This window comes from Pseudozyma hubeiensis (assembly GCF_000403515.1).
Source record: "Pseudozyma hubeiensis SY62 DNA, scaffold: PHS51, whole genome shotgun sequence".
NCBI lineage: Eukaryota > Fungi > Basidiomycota > Ustilaginomycetes > Ustilaginales > Ustilaginaceae > Pseudozyma > Pseudozyma hubeiensis.
Genome location: NW_012133833.1, coordinates 134,427 through 159,177, shown reverse-complemented (window position 1 = coordinate 159,177; position 24,751 = coordinate 134,427). Strand labels below are relative to the sequence as shown.

Here is a 24,751-nt window from a genome sequence, read left to right as displayed (position 1 = left end):
CGCACTCTCGTCCATCGTAAGCGGTCTTGGCGGAGTCAGTTTGCTGAGTTTGCTGGTGTCTCTGAACCACTCGCACCCCTCAAAGCCGAGATACACTTGGAGTAAGGACGTGGAAGCGAGGTCGCCCGTCGAACTTTCTTTCAAGAAAAAGTCGGGACGGAAGGAGCGCGAAAAAGCCACCGAAAGGTGCAACGATGCAGTGCTGAAAGACTGCACGGCCGGCCATCTCTGTCCTGCGACGAACTTGACCGGCAGACGGAAGCACGACAACATCCGAGGCCATGTTCATCGACCAGACGGTTTTGCCGTCAGAGGCCGTCTAGCTATTCCAGAGTCGAATCGAATCTTTATCCGACAGCAGAGTGCCACCTTGTGTTTCGAAGCCTTATTATTGGCGGTGCGGCGGTAATCAGGGCATTCGGTTCGACACTCTCTCGCTTCAGAGACGAGCTTTCATCGTTCTCGCTTAACCGAGGCGGTTGTCGGCGGTGTCCAAAACGACACATTGGGTGCAATTATTAATGCCTCCCTTCCGCTGGTCTCCTGAATCATTCGAGGTAGGTCCACGACGCAGCTTCGGATCCGAAGCAACTCCCACAAGTCGCTCGTCCTTGCTCGCTATCTGCACCCTCGCTTACACGATCATGATCGAGACCCTTCCAACGCTGCCGAACTCGCGTGCCCGTGGGTCTAATTGCAATTTGAGGCTGCTAGCTCAACTTCGCTCGCGATTCGGAAAGCGCAGACTCGCCCTAATCGAGACTGCTGCCCCAAAGCAATTCCACGGGAGCTCAACGGCCTGTGCGTCGTGCACGTCCTCTCACCTGGCACAAACTACCGTGCGTGGGAGCCGTGCTGCTTGTATTCGATCGAAAGGATGGAGGCTTCCCTAGCCGCGAAGTCGAATTTCGTCACCGCGCCGAGCTTCCGACGACATCGACGAGCATAAGGCATTCGCGTACTTGCAGTAGATTCAAAGTCAAGGCCACACGGGTGTGCTCGAAAAGTTTCGGGCCCAGGCGCGGTCGGAACTCCGAAATGTAAGGTTGCCGGTTGCTCGTCTTGTCGATGGATTATTTTCATCCGAGCAGCTCGTCATGACGTTAGCGTCCTTCTCAACGCCCTTGCTCTGAACCATTCTTGTCCGGACTCGCTTGCGGCCTGGAATCAAGTGCATGAACCATGCGAAACGGTTCAAAATACAAGACCAATTCCCGTAAGCTGGGTGGTCTTGGCAGCACGATACGCTGTTTCCGGCGAAAATCTAAGCGAGACGGATGGCGGGAAGCGCAATCACGAGCTCACGGACAGCCCTCTTCGATCGCCTTTATTTCGGTCGACCAATTGAATTTGCGCAAATACACGCAAGAAACCAATCAGGCGAATCCGAAAGTGGTTGGGCAAAGTCTGGTATGACGTTCGGGCAGGAGCGATGGCAATACGCCATAAGAAGAAGACGACCAGTCGGCGACTCGGACTTACGGAGGGCAAGGCAGAAGATGCATTTTCAGCGCAATAGCCTCAGCACGACAAACAGCGTTGCGCAGTCGGACATGCTGGTACATGCCTTGTAGGAAAGCGCACCGCGCAAAACTTGTCGCGGTCCACGTCTTCGGTCTCTGACAGGAGAGACAAATTTCGGCCCCCGACGAGAGGAGACAATAAAGATTGTCATGCCTGCAGCTGATCCCGACGGAAGCAACCCTGCGAAAGGCTCGTATTTCGAAGCCAGACGACGAGTGCAACAGGAAAAGGTCAACCCTGCCTCCTCCAGCACTCTTGCCACGCGGTCCAGCTGGAAGACAAGACGAACCGGCTTATCGGAGTTGGATATTTGCTTTATTTCACACACACTCGAGCAAAGGGTGAGGCGCGATTTAGAAGGCTGCCAACGATCCGCATCCCCAAATTGCAGCAAAAAGGGGGGAGGGTCAGCCATCAGCGACGAGCACCGCTACGATGGGATGCATGTCCACTCCTGCAAGCGGCGGAGCCCGAACACTTGTGGAAGGGTCCTCAGCGTTCTTTGAGAGCCTTGATCGTGGAGACGGTCAACCTGCGAAAGCAAACCCAAAACCATCTTGTCCGCGTACTGTCCACACCGTGTGGTTGCTGAAACTTCGACAGGAAGATGGGTTGCGCACGCCAGAAACGCATGACGTCGGTGAGGTGTACGGCGCAGAGATGCAATCGAGGATGATCATCGCCGCCGTCTGACGTGGCCGCGAGGCTTGCCGAACTGTTGCATCGACCCACGCTCGCATCAGCCGAGATTACGCATCTCGTTGCATCTCGCTGTAGAGCAAGCCTTCTTTTTTACTTTCAGGAACGGGAGCGACCACGAACGAGCTAACCGAGGTTTACAGCGTTCCCAGAGGGGCGTGAAGCGACACGGTTCAAGCTGCGATCTCCGTATGCCGAGCTTGTCTTGAGGTTCCAACGGAAGCGCGCGCATGCCCGACAACAATGATCATGACGCGGGGGAGAGCAGCGGGAATTTCATTGTGGCTTGCAAGCAACGATAAGCTACTGCTTGGCACACTCACTTTTGCATTTTTTCCGTGTTTCTTCTCTTTTTTTTTTTTACACCTCCTTGGGTCTCGACCAAGAATTCGCCGGGATCAAAGCGACAGGTCGATCCCGACCGTGCTGACTTTGGTGCTCGTCGGGTCTTTGCAACACAAAAATGGTGGACGTCTGTAGGCCAACACGAGACACACATCAAAAGGGGCCATCGAAGAACAGAACCGCCCTGATCTTGTCATGGTCGTGAAAGTAGCAAAGTTGACCGTTCTGGATACGCCTGTCCTTCGATGAAGACCTTGGCCGGCCAATTCGTGGGACCCGTAAGCTTTCCATTGTAAACATAACAAGTTTCGAGACAGGGCTGAAGGGTGGTCGGAGAACGATTGGGGCTTCCGACGGGTTTCAGGTCGCCCAGCCGCTCGGTCACAGATTTTTCATGCTGTGGTGCTGAAATCTGATTGTGCGGCGCGTCTGGAGCTCCGACGAACGAGGATGCATCGAAATCAGAACGGAAAAAGTGACAGGACGGCACCTGCAAAGCCCACCGATCTTGTTGCTCGCTCAAGACAGAGGCTTCTCATTTACTACTGGATCATCCTTGACACGTCTGACGCTGCACGATCGATGCATGCGCATGCACTCTCAACACTTCGACGTTGGAGACTCAATAAAGGGAAAGGGAAGAGCGAGGGATGGACGCTTTTTCAGCGAAGCAACCGAGACCGGGAAAAGCATTCCGGAGCGCGGATTCTCCCACGACGTCGGTGCCGGATCCTGCATCTCGCATGGAGAATCCCTAAATCAGCTAATTTCTTAGCAAGACATAAACAGCATCACATCTCAACGTCGCCAAGGCAGGCCCATGAAGCTCCTGGGCCCGTGGTGTCTTTGCAGAACAAAACCCGATGCATCGATCGGCTCTGCTCTTCAACTGCCTCATAGCCGAGACGCGGCGTGATCAGCACGCGAGACAAGCGCATGTCAACGATGAGACGAATGAGCCCGTCCCAGGTCTCCTTTTGTCGACTGTCATGCTGCTCCCGACGGTCCCTCCCGAAAGGCGATGGACACAGTAACGGTCGAGTAGAAGCCTCTTGCCGAGTCTCATGCTTCATCTGTGAACAATAATGTCGCAGCAACCACAGCCGCACAATGGATCTGCATCTGATCAGCTCAGGACGACAAGCGAATTTAGGTCGGTTGGCGTAAGTAAGGGCGCAGTCATTGTCCCACGATGCTGGTGCGAAAAATTCGATCGTACAGCATCTGGGTCGCTCCGATACGGCTGGCAGCTGTTGTAATAGTTCTAGTCGGTAAGTCATATTTCCGTCGTCCCTCTGGGCGAAGAGCTTCCTTATTATTATTTTTTACTTTTTAATCAGGGGCTCGCGGAGAAATGTGGGACGAAACGCAATTGTTCCTGCTTGCGCAAGGTCACAGCAGCAAACACCTCATTTGAACACGTTACACTGTAGAAGCCTGGCAGCATGATTGCCTGAAATCGGATCGGCGACCCATCGATGATAGACAATCGAGCCATCATGCCGAATCTGAACTCCGCCCATGTTCCCGGAACCGAGCCGACGCAGTTGCAGACGTCCTGCTCGAATACGGCCACAATTCAGACACCAGCTAGACGTGATATTTCACGCCCGGAGACGCTCAGGTCAGAGCTGACAGGGCGCGTTGATCAACGTCCGTCTCGGCATCGGTTTGTCGACGAGACAAAGATGGCTTCAATGAGATTACGCTAGAACCCTCGATGCTGCTGCACTGTTTGCAGAAGCGAGAAGGTCAATGCATGTGAGACACATGTCAGCTCATTTTGTAGTTCTACCGAACAGGGCAAAGATGGGCAAGATTTCCATCATTATTTAATAATGCCAAGAAAAAAAATAGTAGCTGGAAAAGCCGCGCCGCCTCGATTCAACCGAAAATTTTGAGTGTGCCGCTTTGCGGGTGGGACTCGCTTGCAGCTTGCAGCGTGCAGCGTTGCGATGCACTTTTCGGATTATCCGACGGCCAGACCGCGGATTTTCCCATGGCCGATGTAAGCGCCCATTAGTGTACCGCTTCGAGAAACACGCGCGCAGTCAAGTTCGCCTCGCTTGTGCGCGGACGATCCCTTGCGCGTGTGAACATACAACTGTATCGAGGAGAGAAATGCACTTGACTCTTCGAGGGTAGCGGAGGCCTGGCCTGCTATGCTCTGTTCCGGGAGGGGTAGACTGTGTGCGTCTGTGTCGGTGCCTGGCTTGTCGAAGGTTTAGCCATGATCATGCACCGAAGCTGTCACAAAAGTGGTGTTCGGTGGCTTTCTCGGCTGAGCGGTCGGCAGGACGAATTGAAGGTGGCCGAGCATCCGACTCGAGAGCAAGCAGCAGACAGAGACCGAGTAAGCCCATTGCAGGGGGTTTGTGCATAATTCATTGCCTTATGCGAACGACGCCATCTTCTGGACGAGGGATGTATGGCTCCTTTTGGAAGATAGCCCACGATCAGCTGTCATTGCAAAGCGGGGGGGGATAACATCCCGCGGAAAGCAGAGATGAGTAGCATTACGTGATTGTCCAAATAAATAAATAAAAAGATTGCTATGAAATGAAACAAACAGAAAGCAGAAAAAAAGTCAAGAACTCGTGAGGCAGATGATTTATTTATTTTTTCCTTCAGTAATTGAAAATAACCATTCGGAAGGCGCAGAAAGTGCCGACTGTCGCAGGGATTACTGAGGGCCGTCGACTTGATCTGAGAGAATCAAGAATAGAGCTCATGATTCCTGCTGCTTTGCCATGAGTTCCTTGCCTGGGTACAAACCATGCTCGCCAATTTCGCCAGGCACACCGGAAGCGATGTCTCGCCCACGCAATTGCGTCCCTCGTCGGAACACAGAGCGCCATGCTCGCTTGGCCGCCGTCGACGAAGACCACAGGCGCCGCTGGCTAAGCATTGGAGATCCCACGCTACTTGCTCGAACGCTCGTCGTCGACGAGTCTGCTTCGGCTGTGATGCCTGCTCGCTGTCGTCGAGCCCGACCGGCCCTCTGTCTGCACAAGTGGTTGCCGTCGGGGCTTCCGTTGGATCTGCTCGTTGGGTGCTTCGGTCGTTCATTGCTGGATCGTTCGCCCATTGCCGCCTGATTCTTGGGTGGTTCGGTCTCGCGTATCCGTGTTGTCGTCCCCGGTGAACCTCGCTCGTCATGCCTGTCGGACTGTCATCTGGACTGCATACGAAGCTCACCCGCTTGCCACCTTGCTTCGATGCAGGGGGCTAATGCAGACAGAAAAAGAAGCCTGCCGTCCGTGGCCCACGTCGATGCACATGCATGATCCCTGCCGTGTGAGTGGCTTGCTCGCTTTTCCCACCTTGCATTGTTTCTCGTGTGTCCAAGTATCGCTCGTACCGATTGGTTCAGGCACACGCAAACCTCCCGCACTCCCTATGTGTCGCTCTCCGCCTCCGTCAGTGACCGTGGTTCTACCAGCTCCGACTGTCTCGCGTGTCGTTCGCTTTCTTCGTATGAGACGCCGTCTTCCGCCGTTGCAAGGTGGGTTTCGTGTCGCTCTGCTCTTTGGCATCAGGTCCGGCTGATGCGACTTCTTCCGTGGAGCGTCCTGCAGCTCAGCTCGTCGATGCACGCCTCGCTATATCCCTATATCCGAGAACCCGTCCTGATTTCATCTGCCCTTGTTCCGCCCTTGTTCCACTGCTTCGCCCTCTTGGTTGAATCCCATGTGTGGTTCGACACTCCGTCTTGCTTCACTTCGGGCTACTTCCGCCGATCCTGTCAGCTTGGCCCTTCCTTGCCTTCGGTCCGTATCCTTTAAAGTCGCTTCTCTAGCCGATTGACCTCGACTGCCATTCCCTCTCTCCCCTACCCTTCCCCCTCCCCTTTCTTTGTGACGTCCATCTTTCTGTGACCGCTTCACATTCGCATCCTCCGAGGACGCTCGAGATCTACCTCGCGTTCATCATCGGAGCAGGCCATTCGTCTCACCTTCGCACGCCGCGTTACCCTCGCGAGTGCCGATCATCCTTCGACAACCTCGCATGGCTCTTGTCACATCGACTGCATAATCACCTGTGATTCGCTTCGATCTCGCTCACTGATTGGACTCATTTCTCATTGTCGCAGTGATCACATCGTTGCACCTCAGACATGCAAAGCGGTTCGTGGCGCCACGACCGATACTACCGGGAAGCGTCTCCTGCAAGCCGGACACCCCTGCCATCCACCTCGTCTCCTGCCACCACCTTACCTCCAATCTCCTCGGTGACTCGCGGGTCTGACCTCGATCGTGGTCGCAAAGCTCACGCCTCGACATCATCTTCGTCTCCACCGCACACTCACCGTACTTCGATCGCTTCGTTGTCGAGCCCCTCGTCGTCAAAGTCCTTGTCTTCACGCTCGAGTCCTCCCAACGAACCTGTGAGCCCTCGCGAAGGCGAACCGCTTCTCGCATACCCTCGACCCCTCACCATGGCTGCACCGCGCTCGCCTGCACGTCGAACACCCTCATCAGCGACAGCCAGTTCGCACCATCACCTATCAACCACGGGTGCTTACGCTCACTCGCACCATCGCTCTGATCAGTTGCAGCACTCTCGGCACCTCGAGGATGGCTCGCATCTCTGGGGGGACGGCATGAAGGGTATCTGGAACAGTCTCACTGGGGCGCCGCATGGCAAGTCGCGCTCTCCTCGTGTGCCACAGTCCTCCGGCAAAGGTGAACATCTGGAACCTGTCCGTGCCTCTGAGGTCGAGGCTGCTACCTCAATTTGGGACGTTCCCCGTGACACCATCGCGATGACCATGGGCTTCCACGGCAATTACGAGGATCAGCCATTCCAGCAGCACCATGTTTGGCAGCAACAGCAACAGCAGCAACAACAATCACAGTCGGCTTCGTATCCGGCTGCTGAACAGCATCAGTCCTATTCCAGTCTGCCTGCACCTTCGGGACTCGCAGGAGGAACATCCGCCGATGGCTCTCGATCTCGCGGCAACTCGGACGTCGCTCCGGCGGGCGATCGTCACTATTCACGCAGCAGGCCCAGCTACCAGCACGGTCGATCTTCAGATTCATTTGCTGATGCTCCTCACTCGAGCCAGTGGTGGCCTGCCGAGTCTCATGCAGCGCCTGAAGATGCGCCGAGTCACTACGGCAACCGACGCTTGCAGCCTCCGCCGCTGCCAGAGACGCGCACAGCATCGCGACCTGCCTGGACCAACCCTGGCGGCTTTGAGATTGGCGGCTACGAGTTCCCACAGTCGACGTTGGGCAAGCGACAGTACGACGAGGATGCCATGGCTGGATCTGCGCACGGGGCCGCCGGCGAAGCCCACGACTCTGCGACGCGCAGGTACTCTCTTGCCGCCAACATGTCGTTTTCGAGACCGTCTGCTCCGATCAGCGGCATGATGAGCGGATACCGCCCTTATTCTCACAGCGATCCTCGGCGACCCTCGCTGCCCTCGGATCAGTATGGAGCACAGCAGTCGCCTGCGGCCTCTTCGACGCAGCGCAGTGGTGCTGGGTATCCCAGTGCACAGTGGAGTCCGTGGAGCCAGACGACCTCGCACTCTGGCGTCGCTGGATCTATGAGCACCTCGAGCTCTTCGCCCAACCCGGCCTGGCGCGACACCTCTGCTGGCGTGCGCTACGGCATCGAAGCAGGCTACCCTTCGCCCAGCGGTCTTGCGGGCACCGTCGACAAGCGTCAGCAGCGCGACCGGTCGTCGTCGTCCGCATCTGCCGTGCAGCAGGCCAACGTTCTCGCCAATACTCCGTTCCACATCACCACGGACATTGTGCTGCGAGCACCGGCGGGTAGCAAGATGGAGGATGTGTACTACGACCAGCATTGCGAGCTTCGAACGGGGATGGCGGACCCGCCGAAGGAGGACTTCGAGGTGGAGAACGAGGAGGATCGTCCACGACGTCAGACGGACAAGCTGCGGTTTCCGGGTGATCTGTATACGCCTCGGTGGGTGAGGGGATCGGGGAATGCGAGGGAGGCGTGGTGCGATCGGTGCGAGAGTGGCAACTGGTTGCAGCTGAAGAACTCGCAGTATTGGTACGACCAGGTGCACAAGCATGGGATCTCGTCGGTGTCTGGGTTGAGGTTCACCGCGCCGACGCATCTCAAGGTGTACGCGGATGCGGCGGGTACCGTGGAGGCCAAGTGTCATCAGTGCAAGGAGTGGGTGTTGATCTGCACGGCCAAGAGGAGGAGGAACTTTGCTGCGTTTTTCAAGCATGCGCATGCGTGCCATTCGTACAGAAAGGCGAGTGCTGTGGGTAACGGCCCGTATGTGGAGCACAATCCGGGCGGGCATAGGAATGGGAAGAAGGGGGAGGGGTCAGGTTGATTGAGGCGATGCAATGGAACGGCGCAGCGGCGTTTTCTTGAGACAGACAGAAGGTGTGTGTGGGGCGCGAGCTGTGATGAATGAGTTGTATTGGAGTGTCAAGTGGATGAGAGGATGTACAGATGTGAAGACTAGAGCTCGTCGTGGCTGGTTGCTGGGGTTTCGTCCTTGGCGGCTTGCTTGACCTTGAGTTCTCTCTCCTCGATCCTCTTGACGATCTCGTTGTACATTCTTTCGATGCGTTCGATCTTGTCGTCTGCGACGGCGGGGTCCTGGTTGCCCTTGTCCCTGGCGATTTTCATCATTTCGAGGTCGGAGACGAGATAGTGGGCTAGCCACTTTTCGCTCTCCAGTGCCATCTGGTCGGCTTTTTCGGGGTCATTGGCGATGAGGTCTTCGGCGGCACGTTGGGCGTCTTTGAACTGGGTGGCGTAGTCGGAGTTCCAATCGACCTGTTCGCCGTCGAGCCAGCGTTGGAGGTTTTCTTTGAGAGAGACGTCGTCGGAATCGGAGTGGGAGGAAACTTTGTAGGTGGAGCCGGAGTCGGGGGTGTCGCCGGAGGAGGAGTAGGAGGCAGAGCGATCGGTGGTGACTTTTCCGTCAGAATCGGTGGAGGAAGAGTAGGAGGATGACGATGAGGACGAGTGAGAGTTGCTGTCGCTGGTCTGGGCGAACGAATCGGCGTCGCTATCTGCGGTGGGAGGCGTCTCGCTGTTGCCGCTGTCGGCAGAAGAAGGAGCCTTTCCATCGCGAAGGTCGTTCGACTGTTTGATGGCGGTGTTGAGCATCTCTGCCAGTTCCTCCATCTTCTTCTGCTTCTCTGCCTCGGTCATATCCTCTTCCACCCTCCACTCCCTGTTGGCGCCGTCCGGAACGTCTCGAATGTCCTGATCCAGTTTGACGGGTTTCTTCTTGACATTCGCTTTGGTCGGCACCTTCTTAACTTTGCCCGACTTTGCTTCCGGGATTGTCTTTTGAATCCAGGCGTTGAGCTCGTTATACTTCAATGCACCGGTGTACCCCTTGACTTTGCTCTTGTCGAGCTCTTCTCCGTCGGCACGCGAAGGGACAACGATAAGGTACGGCAGCTTGTCGTCGTTGACATCGACACCGAGATGAATCCTCGCGGCAGCCTGCACGGGTCTCTGGTCTCCTCTGAGGAATGCGAACGACACGCTCCTCCTGAAATCCAACGCCAAGCTCTTGTACAATGGAGAGCTGGTGGGCTTTTTCGAGAAAAGGATCACCTTGGGTGTTTCCGCATCTTCGTCGGCAAACTCTTGCAACTCTTCAGCCTTGAGCTTCTTGGCTCCGAGCGGGAGAGCATCCACCATGTACGCAGCGATATCCTTTGCTGATCGAGGACCCTGATAGTCTTTGGGCAGGCGCTTCTTGGTTGGAGGGAAGAGCTTGAGTGTTGGGAAACCCTGAATGCCGTACTTGCCGCAGGTGGGTTTGTTCTTGTCATCGTCGCAATCGATAGAAGCCAGCTTAACCACGCCGTCGAGCTGCGCGGCAACTTTCGAGTAGTCGGGAACGAGCTTTTGACAGTGCCCACACCAGGGAGCCGTGAACGCGACCATGGTAGGCTTCTCAATATCGAGCACCTCGCGTTTGAAGTTGGAGGAATCGAGAATGGTGACTTTGGAGTTTTTGGCAAAGAGAGCTGCGTTGGAAGTGCCGATGAGGTAGATGGCCAGCAGCACCAGGCTGCATGTCCATCGAAGTGGGGCCGGCATTGTGGGCGGGAGGGCGTCGTCGACGGGTGATGGAGAGCAAGAGAGGAGGGGAGAGAGAGATAGAAGTGTTGGTCTTTTGCTTCCCCACACAACTGCTGCTGTGCAGCTCAGTTGACGTGGAAGCAACGGCTTTGCCGAAATATTCAGAGCTTGAGTTGATTTTCGGCATAACAGCTCTTGCCAAATGAAAGATCCGGGTTTCGGCTTTGGTTGAAAGTGTCGGAAAGCTTTGTTCGGCCAATTCTTCTTGTGCTTCTTCTCGCTTTGCAACCTACCGGATCGACTCCAATCATCCAGATGAGGCATTCGAGCGACGCAACAGGTTGCCAATAGCTCCTATGAGGCGATCACAGGGTATTTTGCCCGCTCAGGATGCTTGCCGCTCCTGGTTGCAGCCGACTCAACAGCGTCGAGTGTTGAGCTCCGCGGCGGTATACCCTGGCTACGCCTGGCCCGCTTCGAGTTCGACCTCGGCCTCGACCTCCTCTCCAGCATCACCACTATCATTATCACACACGAAGTATGTCGCCTCGTTCTCCAAAGCAAAGGGAAAACGACCGGGCCGCTCCCTCTTTGCCTTTGCCTACTCTACATCCAACCCAGCATATCCGCTTCCAGGGTCCAACAACGAGATCGATCCTCGCGGCGTCGACTACTCTCTCTTTGAGCCAGAGGACGACGCATATACCCAACACGCCTCCACATCTGCCGTCGTTCATCGAGCGACAGTCTCCGAACGAGATGACTTCTTCACCGCGACACCTGCGAGCACCTCCTCTTCTTCTCTCTCTGCTCCATCACAGCTGCTCGTCCGACTTATCGACCAACAAGACTTCGAAACAGCCACCACCGTTCTCAACGAGCTCCTTGCCCTCAAATCCCCGCTCACCGAGCCGCTGCCCGTCTACTCTACCGCTGCATTATGGTCTATTCGTCATGGAAGGAAAAAGGACATGCTTGCTTGGATGCGTCTCTGTCCTGGCTACGCACCCGGTACGAAACACCTCAACACCGCATCTACAACCAAAAACACATCTCAAGCGAGATCCATTGCCAACAATTTCCGAAAATGCTTCATGGTACTACTCGATTCGCACGGAGACGATCTACGATTGTTGCAACAGGCAAGCATGGTCGCTGCTCAGAAGGGAATGTGGAGTGTATTGCAAGCTACCTTGGCTCAGATTCTGCGTTTTGGCACAGGGAGGATAGCGCACAGCAACGTTTCAAATCCGGAGTTAGCATGGGAATACTTTCATAGGCTCGTCCTGGCGAACCAGAGCCAGAGAGGGTTGAAGGACGAAGCACTCAGACCAGCGATCTTGGCTGCAACGCTGGAACTAAGATCGCTTTACAACCTAGGGATACGTACTCTGGCACTAGCGGGGAGATTGGAGGATGCGATACATTGGGCGCAAAAGTGTGTCGAGGTGGGGCAAGCGCAAAGTGCATTGGCACAGATCTTGCTAGTCGAACCTTTTACGGAGAATCTGCTCATGGAGGAGCTGGTCAAAGCAGACGGCTACTTTGTCGAGCAGGCTCGAACGCTGGCGCAAGGACTGGCGAGGTCTCCTGCGAGGCTCGAACGGCATCGAGCCACCGACGTCGATGCAGTTGTCGCACGCATCAATCGAGAAGCTGCCTTCAGAACGGAAGAAAGCGATTATGCGCAGAGACCTGCTTCTGGGCTCGACAGCGCCATCCAGACTTGTCTCGAGCAAGGTGACGTTATCGCGGCACGAGAGCACCTACTCTCTGTGCTCCGATCCGTGACGCGAGTGCGAAGCGGAGAAGACGACGTTCTACCAGAATACGATGAAGAACGCAGCTCGGTGTTTGCCCACCTTCCATCCGCACGAGTACTATCGGAACTGCAAGATACAGTCTACAAACTCGGCACTATCGCCGTCACCTCTTCGCTCACCGAAACAGACATGCATCACACGCCCGATCCTGAAAGTCTTTCAGGTTCGATGCAAGAATCCTTGACGGCCGAAAGCTTTCTCCGACCGGTCCGCATCCGACTCTCATCCGTCCGTGGCGGCAGAGGACTGTGGGAAACGGCGAGGCTATATGGATTGGTCAAGAAAGGTAGATGGAAGGAAGCTGCGCACTTCTATACCGGCAAAGCAGGTTTCAAGATCCCATCGGGAGGCATTTCGAACGAGCTTGTATCTCTTGCGCTGGACCAAGCAACATCGCCACAGGTCGACCAGAGAGACGAGTTGGACGAGGCGCAGAGCATGCGCGGCAAACACTGGCCTTCGACACACGCCATCAATCTGATGCTGAAAGCTCTCGTCGGCATCTGCGTCGACGCCCAAGACTACGCGCGTCTCCAGCAAGTGTATGCAAAGTGGAAAGAGTCTTCTCTGCCGACGACAGCGGGCGGAGAATTGTCCTTCGACCAATGGCCACCATCGCAACGACCCAGCAGTTTCACTCTCGACCCATTCGTTCGGGCTTTCGCACGCCTAGAATTCACTTCTCCCGACCAACAAGTCGAGAAATGGGGATCAAGTGAAGCGGTATTGGACGTGATTCGCGATATGACGGAAGCATTCCGCGTTCGACCGAGCATCTCAACCTGGACCATTGCGTTGGACTGCCTCGCTAGAGAGGGGAGGGAGAGGTGGGGTTCTACGACCGAGGTGCTGACACGTGCCGTTGGTATCCGTACCGTCTCGTCGCTCGAGCAAGGATGGAGCGAGCAGGAGACGCGGGAAAAAGCCTCGTTCCCACCAGCGACCCTAGCAACGTACACCGCGTTGATGCGAGCATTGGTCAGAGTCCCGCAGAGCGACGGCGGAAGTATGATCGATCAAGCCGCAGCCGTGAGGGACGACCTGCTAGCGAGAACGGTGGATCTAGATGCAGCGGCGAGAGGTGTAGACGGGTCAGAGGACGAGGTGACTTTTTGGAACGATCTATTGACGAGATGGACAGCGATCCAGGAAGCGCTACAGCAGAGAGAGGGTTTGCGGGACGACAGGGAGAGATGGGATGGGGTACATGTGGTGAAGGCCAATCAGGGGAGGACGTTGGAGGTGCTGAAGGAGGTGTGGATGTTGGAGTGTGCGCGGGTCGAGGACGAGGAAGCGGGGATGTGATCGGTGGAGGATGCACTTCGTGATTGATACTCAAGATGCCATTGGTTGTTCTGACGGCGAAGCGCAGTGCGTTTGTTGTCGGTCGCTGGTGTTGAACCCCCTGGATGTGTCTGCTCGCGCTTGATTGCCGGTATGACACAAGCGCGGGAAGCTCTGTGAGTTGCCGTCGTCAACCGTCTCGTTCACATCTTGGCTTGCTCGGGACCTCCTCATGTGCGTTTCTTGTTCAGAGAGCTGTCATTCGCTTCACATCGACCCTCTTTGGTGGGTCCACTTGCAATCGAGTGTCTACGACCGAACACCGGTCATCGCCAGAAATGGAAAGCTTTGTACGCTCCCATCCTCCACCGTCTTGTCCATCTTGAAGCTCTCGAATACCTCGACCTTGTCGAACCCAGCTTGTGTCAAGATCCCCTCCATCACGTTCCTCTTCAACCCATGTCTCTCGACACCGGCATGCTTGTCTTTCGGATGAAACCTCTCCGCCTGTACCCCGTCATCCTCGAAATCGCTCACCCAGATCCTACCCCCTTGCTTCAACGTACCCCACATCACCTTCACCAGCTGCGACATATCCGGCACGTGATGGAACACCAAGTGACTCACTGCCGCATCGAATCTCCTCCCCTCCAGCACCTCATCGTCCGAGCTCTCCAACAACTTGACCTTCGCCTGCACCTTCCCGTCCAACCCTTCTGTGCGGATCTTGGAGTGCAGCATATCGATCATCCCACTCGCCGTATCCAGCGCTAGCACGGATTCGACATGCTCCGCGAGTGGGATAGTGAGAAGTCCCGTCCCACACCCAATTTCCAGCACGCGAGAGGTGGAGAGGCTAGCAAAGTGGGTCGAAGAATGCGAGAGGATAGAGCGGAGACAGAGACGGGAGGATTCGACCACCTCGGGTTTGCTATCCCAGGTAGCTGCTTCGCTGGAGAAGCGGTCGTTGCCGATGGAATAGTTGGCGGTTGAAGATGTCATTTCGTAGGGATCGACGTGAGGATGGGAAGATGGGAAGGAGGAGAGGGTTCGTGCAGTTTAGAGCTTACCCCGCATTGATAGTCCTTCACACTAATAATATTCACTCTATATGTATGCAACAAATGGAAAAGTCTACAACCAAAGCGTCCCAGTTAGTACAATGGTTAGTATAGGGCACTCTCAGACTGGCTCCTTTCAGCCACATCAACTGCTCAGATCAGGGTTCGATTCCCTGGCCGGGAACAATTTCTTTTTGATTCTTCTTTTGTTTTTTCTTCCTGTGAGCTTCTGATCCCGCCCAGTGGGTGAGGAAGTTGCACCACCAGTGAAACAATGGTGCTGGAGTTGATGGCATGAATGCTTCGTTTGGTGAAGCAGGGTCCTGAAGATCGAAAGGGCTGAGTCGATGGAGACGATGACGATGCCCAGGTTGCCACGTTTGCAAGTGTTGCACTCGGTTGGGCGGCGTGGCGGTGACATTTTGCTGCGCGCTGCATTTTGGCCGAGCATCGTCAGGAGTGACGTGCAGCGCAAAAATATTTCGAAAAGGGGCGGATGTCGCGCACGGATTCTTCCTCTCGAGCGCTTGGCGGTGTATGACACGTCCAACTTTGCAAAAAGAGAAAAGTAGTTGACTCTGTGTCACATGGAAAAAAGCTTCCGGGCTTCATTTGTCTCGTGAACAACGATCACAGGCACAAGTTGCCACAAGCACACAATCGACGCATCACAGACAGACTTGTCGCGCGGTATCCGGTTCAGAGCTAGAGCAGCTTGATCGACTATTGGACTTTCGGAAGTGCGTTCCCGAATCGTTGCATTTGCTCGGCAGACGACGGCCTATTTCCCGACACTCGGCGGCTTCCTTCCGAACCACGACAACAAGTGTCAACCACGTCCATCACTTGCAGCGGCTCACTGAGACCACCCACAGACTGTCGTCCGTTCCGACCACCGCATCTAAGCGTCACCGGCGGCAAGCGATCTCCGTCCGCTCGCTCGGATTTACATCCGAACCACAACCGCACAACAGTCGCCGGCTCTGTCGATTCGCATGAACGCCTGAACCGCGACTCGCTCTCATCGGCTCTACCGCTGCATCGGTACGCGTTTGCTTTCGTGCGGTCTTGCTTCGTATAAAAGTTTCGCAGCGATGCCCTCCCACAGCGCCTCCAAGGCCAAGACTCGGCCACTTCCCGTCGAAGAGGATTTCCTCGCCAAGCAACATCCCAAAGTAGCTCAGCTCGCCGCCGACCTTCCAGACTCTATCGCATCATCTGTCATTTCCACACCCGCTTCCGAGATGGTGCCCTCCTCCGACATCCCCTCGACTCCGCTCAACGGTCCCGGCACTTCCGACTCAGAGGGCGAACCTAGCGTCGCCACTTCAACGGTCACCACCACCATCTCCACATCCCAAGGCACCGGCTCCTCCACCGTCGAGTTCCAGCACATTGGCGCCAAGGGCCTCTCGCACAGAGTTGGCAAGGATGGCGCCATCCACCTCAAACCCGTCGCCGCCTCCACCAAGGCGCGCAAGAAGATGCGCGCAGTGGTCAGCTTCAAACCTCGACAGAGCCACTTTGACCGATTCAACGAGACCTCCTCGCGCGATCAGTTTCGCGGATTCTTCACGCTCTTCTGGGTGTGTCTGGCGCTGTTCGTGCTCAACACTTCGTACACGAGCTTTGCCAGCACCGGTCAGGTGTTGAGCATGACGTTCGCCACGCTGTTCAGCAGAGACGCTTGGATGCTCGCGCTGTCGGACGGCGTGTTGATCGGGTCACTGTTCATCTGCGTACCCTTTGCCAAGGTGTGCAAGAGGGGCTGGGTCAGGTACTGGCCCACGGCGGTGGTGTTCCAGCACTTGTGGCAGGCTGCGTTGCTGGGTGCGGTGATCAAGTGGGCCAGGTACAGGGAGTGGCCTTGGGTTCAAAGCGGATTTTTTGTCCTGCACACGTTGTCGATGCTCATGAAGATCCACTCGTACATGAACGTCAATGGCAACATGGCCGATACGTACCATCGTATGCGCCGAGTGGAGGCCATGCTCGAGGAACGCGTCGCCGAAGTCGAAGGCAACGAAGCAGGTAGAGGCGACGAGCAGCTCCGTGCGGCGTGGGGCAAAGCCGTTCGACAGGCCCGACAGAACGGAGGCTTCAGCGACTCGGATGCGAGCAAAGGTACGGCGCAACTGTTTGCGCAGTGGTCGTCGCTCGACGCGCAGCGCGGTAGCGATTCGAAACGTCTCCGTACAGGTCAGCTGATGCACGCGGTCAACAGCAGCACCGATGGGAAGCTGATTGTCGATGATCAACAGAGCGAAAAGGTGCAAGAGCCCGAGACAGGCGAGAAGAAGCTCAGCAAGCAAGAGCACATGCAACTGCACAAGGACATGGCCGAGAAGCAGAAAGCCGAGCGAAGCGCCCAGTCGGACCACCGCCAGCAGAACGGTGATACGGCGTCGTCGACATCACGAACCTCGGGCGACGCCTCGCACACCATCCGCGATCCGCACCCACTCTCGTCGCACACGGACAAGCTCATCTCCGACCTGGCACGCGAAGTTGAAGTGCTGCGCGAGGATCTGCTCTCCGCCCGTTCGACCCACGAGCCCTCGTCCGCCGCGCTGATCCCGCAGGACCCCGTGATGTGGCCGACCAACGTGACCTACGCCAACTTCTGGGACTACCTGCTCGTCCCCACGCTGGTCTACGAACTTTCCTACCCACGTCTCGCGACGATCCGACCGCTGTACGTGCTCGAGAAGACCCTCGCTACGTTCGGCACCTTCCTCGTGATCTACGTCATCACCGAGCACTGGATCATGCCGTTCACGCCCACCGCCTCCACCCCCTTCCTCCGCACGTTCCTGCAACTCGCCGTGCCCATGATGATCAACTACCTGCTCATCTTCTACATCATGTTCGAGTGCATCTGCAACGCCTTTGCCGAACTCACCCGGTTCGCCGACCGCGAATTCTACCTGGATTGGTGGAACGCTACTTCGATGGACGTTTTTTCGCGCAAGTGGAACAAACCTGTTCATTCTTTCCTGCTGCGACACGTGTACGCCAGCACGATCGCAGCGTGGGGGGTAAGTAAGGGGTTGGCGATGTTCTTGACGTTCCTGTTGAGTTCGTTGGTGCACGAGCTGGTGATGGCGATCGTTAGCGGGAAGGTGAGGGGGTACCTGTTTGCGGCGCAGATGATTCAGTTGCCGTTGATATTCTTGAGCCAGGTACCGTTCATCAAGAGGAACGAGACGCTGGGGAATATGATCTTTTGGATCGGGTTGATGGCGGGTTTCCCGCTGCTGAACATTGGATACCTGGTGTATTAGATGATGAGAGAAGAAGAGAGGATGGATGGAAATTGCATTTCGAGGGGCTGTGTTGATGAAGATCACGTGTGTGTGTTTGTGTTGAGGATGGTGTGTGGGATGTCCGAGTGAGTCTCTCTGGCCCTTTGTTCTCTCTCGCGCTCTTGACATGGCGCCAAAGAGCGTTCTGCAAGCTGTGATGCGATGATTCGTAGTTCGCCCTTTGTTGTCCGTCCGCGTTTGAATCAAGTTTCCATTTTGCACTACTCCCCTTTGTTGTGTTCATCCGTCGGCATGAAAAAAATGCCCTTTGTTCTTTTCGCCACTTCATGTGGGGCGAGAATGAAGACCCACAGCCGAGGGTTTGGGCGCATCCGGAGTGTTCCCTTTCAAACAGTACATTTCGACGTGTTGATCAAGGTTTTGGGTCAGACGGACGTGGGTGGGAGAAGGTTTTGTCGGGATGGACGGTGCATTGTAACGAAGCGTTTTGAGTTCGGGGTCGCTCGATGCGGGCACTTCATATCCTGATTTATTACGATGAAAGGGAAGTCTGGGTGGAATGCATGGGCAATGAAACAAACATTTCTCTCCTCGGAGGGGAAGATAAAAGGTGTCAAAACGTCTCAAAGGGTACCTTACCCTCCTCTATCGCTCCTCTTGCGTCCCTTTCTTCCCTTCCCCACAGATTGTAGAGGTCGCAAGGATATAAGTGCACTCTACACCTGCTCTTCCCCGCCGTCCATCCGTCTCCACACCACTCGGTCTTCAAAAAATGTCAGTCACCACACGTCCCCGCTCTTCCACCACCCAACGACCCTCCACGTCCCCCATCACCCCTACCTCACGAACGCACTTCCGCCCGCTCCGCTACCAGACGAAGGAAGAGCTCGATCGATTCTTCGGCACCACCTCGCAGCAGAAGCGGGAACAGCGTCTGAGGGTTCGCGAGGCCGACGGAAGCGTGTTCTTCGATGCCATCGAAAAGGACGAATGGCAGCACTTGCTCACCACCGCTCCGGAGGTGGAAGGGGGGAGGAGGAGGAGCAGCGTGGGGACGAGTTTGACGTTGAATTCGCCCTTGACGTTGGACTGTGAGAGGAGATGTAGCGTAGGCGATGCGAGTCCGGCAAGGTTTGAGTTTGAAAGTGGGGAGGGAGAGCGGGAGGTAGAGAGGGTGAGGAGGAGGAAAAGAAGTAATAGCGTGGGCAGGAGGGTGGATGATGCATTGCCGAATTGGAACGCCCCCGTTTTCAAGAGGAGACAGAGTAGTGATGGGTTGGGTTGGAGTCCACGACAGAGCAGTTTCGATGCTGGCGAAGTGGGAGAGGATCGAATCCGAATCGCCCGTCTACCGCTCAGTCGTCGGAAGTTGGACCAAGAGACGATGGATCAAGCTTTCGGCAGCAGCACTTTTGCTGTCGACCCTCTTAGCGACATCACCAATCGTGTTATCCGTCCGAACAAGCCATCTACGCTAAGCATTACTACGACCACCGCTGTGGATCCGAACACCATCGACACCAGCATCGCATCCCCGATATCGTCCACTCCACCACAAAGCCCTCTTTCTCTCGCCCCCAGAGGCGAGAGACGTGGAACATTCGGTGCGCTTTCTGCCGATCCTCCGCCTCCCCAGGTCCTGTCTGCGCGATGGGGCGATCTACTCTTGGGCAACACACCGCCTTCATCAGCGGCAATAGAGTTCCTGAACTCGCCAACACCGACGACGACCACGTACAACCGATCGGCGGGGGCGGTGGGGAAAAGTAGATCGGTGAGACACGTTGCTTCGCTTGACGACATCTCGAGGTGCGTCACCTCGGCGGAGGATCGCACGCTCGGCGACGCTCGTCGGACCGGTCGTCAACGATACCACTCGGCGGAGGGTGAGTTGCTTCGACCGGCTCGTTCGGTGGCATCGCTGCGAGACACGTCCACCTTCACAACCTCTCGAGAGCTGGTGGATGGAGTTTCGATTCGAATTCGCAAAGCTTCACATTCGTCCGAAGGATCGTCGTCAGCCTCCGATGGTGTGTTCACATCCCTAGTCCCACGCCGAGGTGCAAAGAGGCTCGAAAAGAAACGTCAGGCGACGATGCTTCTCGTCGACACGGAGAGCTCTCCAGCTTCGACCGTGAGGAGTTTGGCTTCCATGCGCGATCCTATCACCGGCATCGTCGATCCTCCGAGCTCCACGTTACACGCTTCTCTGCCGCCAATAAGCTTACCCATTGTTTCCGCTCCGAAACGTTCCAACGCGGGACTGGGCACCGGACCCTCCGTCTACCTAGGAATCGACATCCCCTGCGCTTCAATCCACCTTCACTCTGATCCGGAAGACAACATCGAACCCGCGTTAGCGCTGACGTTGACCAACAGAGAGTTAAGACGAAAGCTCAAGAAGAAATCTTCCACCTCGGCCAACACGGGAGAAGAGGGAAAAGCAAGGAGCTCGATCATGTTGAGTCGAGTGGAGACGGATGGAGGTGCTAGCGGAGGGGTGGGGGCAAGGGAGGCGGGTGCGTTTGCAAAGGGTAGCTCTAGGTGGTGGTCGTCGATCTTGCATGGATGAAGAAAGAGTGGTCGTGTTGGTCTCAATGGTGTCGTGTATAATCGTCGTGCTTAATTTGAGGTTCATGCTTTTGCAATCTTGTCGGCGTAGACAGTCGGCGTAGACAGTCGGCGTAGACAGTCGGCTCAGACATGACGAAGAGTGTAACGCAAAGCGAGAGTGCAACGGTTGGGTGACTGGTGGTGTGACAAGTCAATTTAGCCAGCCACGCATCTGACGCATCTAGTTGCACAGTCGCTGTTCAATCACCCAGTGTCGTGCCACAAGGCCCAACACGCACACCGTCGGACCACAAAAGGTCACAACAACGCTGCTTTGTCTTGTGTCATTGCTGAAATCTATATGAATATGTTGACAACTAGAGAACCAACTTGACTCCCTCACCAGCTCCGACCTCCTTGGCCTCGACCGTCAACTTTCCAGGCGCAGTCATGGTGAGCTCCAACTCGACCTTGTTCTTTCCCTTTCCTGGCGTCTTGACGGCGAACAGCGCGATGTTCTTGCCGCTAGGCTTTGTGACTGCGGTCTTGACCTGTTCCGGCTCCATGGGTTCCTCATCGTCTTCGAGATCCTCTTCGTCGGGTTGGATGGTTTCAACGTTGATAGAGTCGATGCCTTCGTCGAGGGTGAAGGCGACGGATTCGGCACCGGCGGATACGGGGAAGCGGAACGATCGTCGGACGGGGTAAGGTGTGAAGGCGGGGATGAGGGTGATGAACTTGTCGGGGAGGACGAGACCGATTGGTGCAGAAATGGTTTCCACCTTGAGTTCGCTGACTGAGGCGACGGGTGCAGCGGGAACGGCGTGGATGTAGGCCGACTCCTTGGAACCTTCGGGCGCAGCGGCGATGACCTGAGCCTGGACAGCACAACCCCTGGCGATGACCTGATCGGCGTCGATGGAATCGGTAATGTTTGCTCCACCCTCCTCGGCATCGCCAAACAAGCCAGCCAGACGATCAGCCAATCCACTCAACCTCGCGCTGCCTCCAGCCAGCACCACCTCGTCCACCTGGCACGCCTCCAATCCGGCCTCGCCCAACGCCTTCTCTACGTCTGCGACGACCTTGGCGTAAGCTGCACCAGCCAGCATATCGAAGCGCATCCTGTTGACGCTGCCGGTGAAATCCATACCTTCCGCAAGCGACTCTACGGAGCAGGTGGCAGAGTTGGAGGCGGAAAGGGCGCGTTTTGTGAACTCGGCCTCGTTGCGAAGTTTGGCCCAGGCACGCTTGTCGGATTCGGCGATGGTGAGTTTGGTCTTTTTGGTGAACTCCTTGGCGAAGAAGGCGACGAGGGCCGAGTCGAGCGTGGTTCCGCCGACGGACGAGTCGTGGAGGTAGGCGAGGGAAGTGTAGAGACCGGCGCGGGCGGAGAGGACGGTGACGTCGGTGGAGGAGCCGCCCATGTCGACGACGACAACGTTGCGGTCGAGAGATTTGGCGATGGGGTAAGGGGCAGATTCGACACCGTCGGGGTGAGCGGGAAGCTGACCGGGGCCAGCAGGGGCAGTGAGACCGTAAGCGGCGAGTGCAGCAGCGGAAGCAGGGATGACCTGGAGCACGATGAGACCTGCCTCCTCGGCAGCCTTCTTCAATGCAGCAATCTGGGCCTCGGGGAACCACTGAGGCACGCTGAGAACGGCACCTGCGATAGGAACACCGGAAAGGAAGTCTTTGGCGGTCAAGAACAGACTGCGCAGGAATCGCACAGCGACATCGTGGACGCTGAGTGTGGTCTGCTTGCCATCGATCTCGACGCTGAAGCCAGGAGCACCGTTGACGTCGATCACGGCAGCCGAAGCACGCTTCTTCTCGGACTCGGAAAGCGAGGAAAAGGGACGACCGAGGAGGTTGACAAAGTTGTCAATAACGTTGGGAGCATTGCGGACGAGTTGCGGGGTGGCCTGGTTGGCAAGGTAGACCTGGTCGCCGTTGAAAGCGATGCGTGTTGCGAGCTGTCGTTCACCGTCCTCGTTGGCAATGACATCGGCACGACCGCTGGATGGAGAGCAAACCGAGATCATTGCGAGTGTCAGTGAAGGCTGTCCACGGGAAGCCAGGCAAGAGCAGGGTTCGGATCATTGTGGATCATACTTACTGCTGGTTGATGCAGGCGATGGAAGAGTACGAGTGGCCAAAGTTGATGCCGATCACGGCACCTGCTGCTTCCGTCATCTTGAGATTGTTATCGAGAGAGGTGGAAGAATGGGTGGGTATGATGGATGATGAAAGGGTGGTCAGAAGAACTGTAACATGAACACCGTGTGGCACTGCAGCAGCACAAACAGACAGACAGACAGCGACGCTCTGGCAAATCACAAAAAAGTTTCTTCTCAATCTTGGATTTTCACATTCCCGATCTGTGCCATTTCAGTGTGAATATTTCGCACGAGAGCCATTTGCCAATTTACACCAAAGGAACACGCGCCCATTCCTCAACGCGTTGCAGCAGGCCGAGGGAAGGGAAAAAGTGTTGGTCTCGAAAGTCAGCATGATGGTCTCGACATCGGAAGCGCTACCTACCAGCATCGACGGAGAACTGGACCTTTCCATTCGACCATTCGACCAGCTTTTCCACGAAGCTGAGAAACAATCATTCATCATGACGACAGACTCGGCAATCAACCTACTCCCACCACCCATCGACATCCACTTCCACGACGAGCCACTACCGCAATGCGCTGCCAACCTCATGCCCTTCAGCATCGCCTACGACGGGCCTGCACCCATCGATTCATTTCTCGTTCAACGGTCTGCCTCCTCTCCCTCGGCTGATGCTGCGGTGGACGATGCGAGCGAGAGCTTCATCTCGGCGTTCCGCGGAAGAGCGATCCAGTCGACGCCGTTGCCGCTTCCACCTGGATTCGAAGCAAAGGTCGTGCGTGTCTCGCAAGTCGCATCGACCAGCGGCAGTGCAAGCGCGACAGGCTCCAGAAGCCATGATTCCCTGGCATCCAGGGCAGAGAAGGAAGCAGAGGAGGTTGAACGAGAAAGGGAACGAGCAAGTAAGCGAAGAAGGATGGCCAACCAACCTCCCCCGAAACAGCAAAAGTTTTCGATGGACAGCGACGACGATGATGACGATGAGGAGCGAGACGAAGCTGAACAAGACGATGATGACTCAATAGCAGTCGAACCGGTACGCGAACCATCGCCTCGAGCCGTACCAGTCGTCGATCATCAGCCAGCAAGTACGGCAGGACCAACGGTCCGCATCGAGCCGATCGCACGAGTCCATCCAAACCATCTCACGATATGGGGCCCAGACGGTCCGATAGACAAAGGAGACGATCCTTTCTTTCGTACTGTCGGAGAGTGGTATTCCGTCGTTGCGCCATTGGTGAGTGCCAACCCCTCGCTAGCTCGGCCTGAAAGCGGAAATGCGGGAAAACGCTGACATGTCTTCTCAACGCTTTGCCTTGTGTTTCCCGTTCGCCGCTCCAGTTGCACGCTTAAACAAGACAAAGCCTTTTCGCTCGGAGAATGCCGCTCGGAGATCCTTCCAGCAGTCCGCACAGAAGCCTTGTTTCTGCTAGCATTGTCGAATCTGATCCGCTCTGTCTTTCACGCTTTGCTACCGGATCGCAAGTTGACGGAAAGCTCTCGGAATATATAGTCCTCCTTGATTTGTGTTGTGTCGAGTGTGTGTCCCGCCGTTTGTCGTTAGAGCTCGTCCCTGCGTTTGCCTTGCACACCTTTCCCTTGTCACCATAAATACTCCGCAAGGAATCTGTCACGATGGGTGGAAGTAAGTCGCCCGAATCCCCGCCATCCCATCACCGCTATGTATACTGACTTCCTCCTTCCCACACCCACCGTCCGCAATCCAGAAACGTTCACCGTAAGTCTGCAGCGCCCCCTCATCCCTTGCGCATCGGACGCTGAACCAAGAACCTTTCTCCATCCCTCCTCCTTCGCTTCGTCAGAGCGGGAAATGCCTTCCCAATCAGCCCACCACTTCACGCAAAACCTCCCTCTCGACCAAACGCTACCTCTCCTCCCGCTCCGCCCTCGAACGCATCACCACACCTTCCATCCGTCGTCTCGCCCGGCGTGGCGGTGTCAAACGTATCGCCTCCAGCGTCTACCAAGAATCCCGCTTCATCCTGCGTGATTTCCTCAC

General features: G+C 56.1%; 10 protein-coding genes and 1 non-coding gene across 11 annotated transcripts; 7 read left to right on the top strand and 4 right to left on the bottom strand.

Moving 5' to 3' along the window:
• Positions 1 to 3,359: 3,359 nt before the first annotated feature.
• PHSY_005483 (transporter, putative) lies at positions 3,360 to 3,848 on the bottom strand (the record flags this gene model as incomplete). Its single annotated transcript, XM_012336092.1, has 1 exon — positions 3,360 to 3,848. One exon carries the CDS (start codon positions 3,846 to 3,848, stop codon positions 3,360 to 3,362), a length of 489 nt encoding a protein of 162 aa, XP_012191482.1.
• A 1,530-nt stretch (positions 3,849 to 5,378) lies between these two features.
• On the top strand, positions 5,379 to 5,666 carry PHSY_005482 (membrane-associated RING finger protein 5; the record flags this gene model as incomplete). The annotated part of the gene is made up of 1 exon (XM_012336091.1): positions 5,379 to 5,666. One exon carries the CDS (start codon positions 5,379 to 5,381, stop codon positions 5,664 to 5,666), a length of 288 nt encoding a protein of 95 aa, XP_012191481.1.
• A 1,019-nt stretch (positions 5,667 to 6,685) lies between these two features.
• PHSY_005481 (hypothetical protein) lies at positions 6,686 to 8,899 on the top strand (the record flags this gene model as incomplete). Its single annotated transcript, XM_012336090.1, has 1 exon — positions 6,686 to 8,899. The coding sequence occupies one exon, from the start codon at positions 6,686 to 6,688 to the stop codon at positions 8,897 to 8,899; it is 2,214 nt and encodes a 737-aa protein (XP_012191480.1).
• Positions 8,900 to 9,030: 131 nt separating this feature from the next.
• Positions 9,031 to 10,638, bottom strand: PHSY_005480 (hypothetical protein; the record flags this gene model as incomplete). Its single annotated transcript, XM_012336089.1, has 1 exon — positions 9,031 to 10,638. The coding sequence occupies one exon, from the start codon at positions 10,636 to 10,638 to the stop codon at positions 9,031 to 9,033; it is 1,608 nt and encodes a 535-aa protein (XP_012191479.1).
• Positions 10,639 to 10,976: 338 nt separating this feature from the next.
• PHSY_005479 (hypothetical protein) lies at positions 10,977 to 13,748 on the top strand (the record flags this gene model as incomplete). The annotated part of the gene is made up of 1 exon (XM_012336088.1): positions 10,977 to 13,748. The coding sequence occupies one exon, from the start codon at positions 10,977 to 10,979 to the stop codon at positions 13,746 to 13,748; it is 2,772 nt and encodes a 923-aa protein (XP_012191478.1).
• A 288-nt stretch (positions 13,749 to 14,036) lies between these two features.
• On the bottom strand, positions 14,037 to 14,729 carry PHSY_005478 (hypothetical protein; the record flags this gene model as incomplete). The annotated part of the gene is made up of 1 exon (XM_012336087.1): positions 14,037 to 14,729. The coding sequence occupies one exon, from the start codon at positions 14,727 to 14,729 to the stop codon at positions 14,037 to 14,039; it is 693 nt and encodes a 230-aa protein (XP_012191477.1).
• A 146-nt stretch (positions 14,730 to 14,875) lies between these two features.
• On the top strand, positions 14,876 to 14,972 carry PHSY_007644. Its single transcript has one exon. It is a non-coding gene; the product is annotated as a tRNA-Glu (tRNA).
• A 910-nt stretch (positions 14,973 to 15,882) lies between these two features.
• PHSY_005477 (sterol O-acyltransferase) lies at positions 15,883 to 18,072 on the top strand (the record flags this gene model as incomplete). Its single annotated transcript, XM_012336086.1, has 1 exon — positions 15,883 to 18,072. One exon carries the CDS (start codon positions 15,883 to 15,885, stop codon positions 18,070 to 18,072), a length of 2,190 nt encoding a protein of 729 aa, XP_012191476.1.
• Positions 18,073 to 18,826: 754 nt separating this feature from the next.
• On the top strand, positions 18,827 to 20,626 carry PHSY_005476 (hypothetical protein; the record flags this gene model as incomplete). Its single annotated transcript, XM_012336085.1, has 1 exon — positions 18,827 to 20,626. The coding sequence occupies one exon, from the start codon at positions 18,827 to 18,829 to the stop codon at positions 20,624 to 20,626; it is 1,800 nt and encodes a 599-aa protein (XP_012191475.1).
• Positions 20,627 to 20,984: 358 nt separating this feature from the next.
• On the bottom strand, positions 20,985 to 22,803 carry PHSY_005475 (hypothetical protein; the record flags this gene model as incomplete). Its single annotated transcript, XM_012336084.1, has 2 exons — positions 20,985 to 22,626; positions 22,727 to 22,803. 2 exons carry the CDS (start codon positions 22,801 to 22,803, stop codon positions 20,985 to 20,987), a joined length of 1,719 nt encoding a protein of 572 aa, XP_012191474.1.
• A 316-nt stretch (positions 22,804 to 23,119) lies between these two features.
• On the top strand, positions 23,120 to 24,025 carry PHSY_005474 (hypothetical protein; the record flags this gene model as incomplete). Its single annotated transcript, XM_012336083.1, has 1 exon — positions 23,120 to 24,025. The coding sequence occupies one exon, from the start codon at positions 23,120 to 23,122 to the stop codon at positions 24,023 to 24,025; it is 906 nt and encodes a 301-aa protein (XP_012191473.1).
• Positions 24,026 to 24,751: the final 726 nt, after the last annotated feature.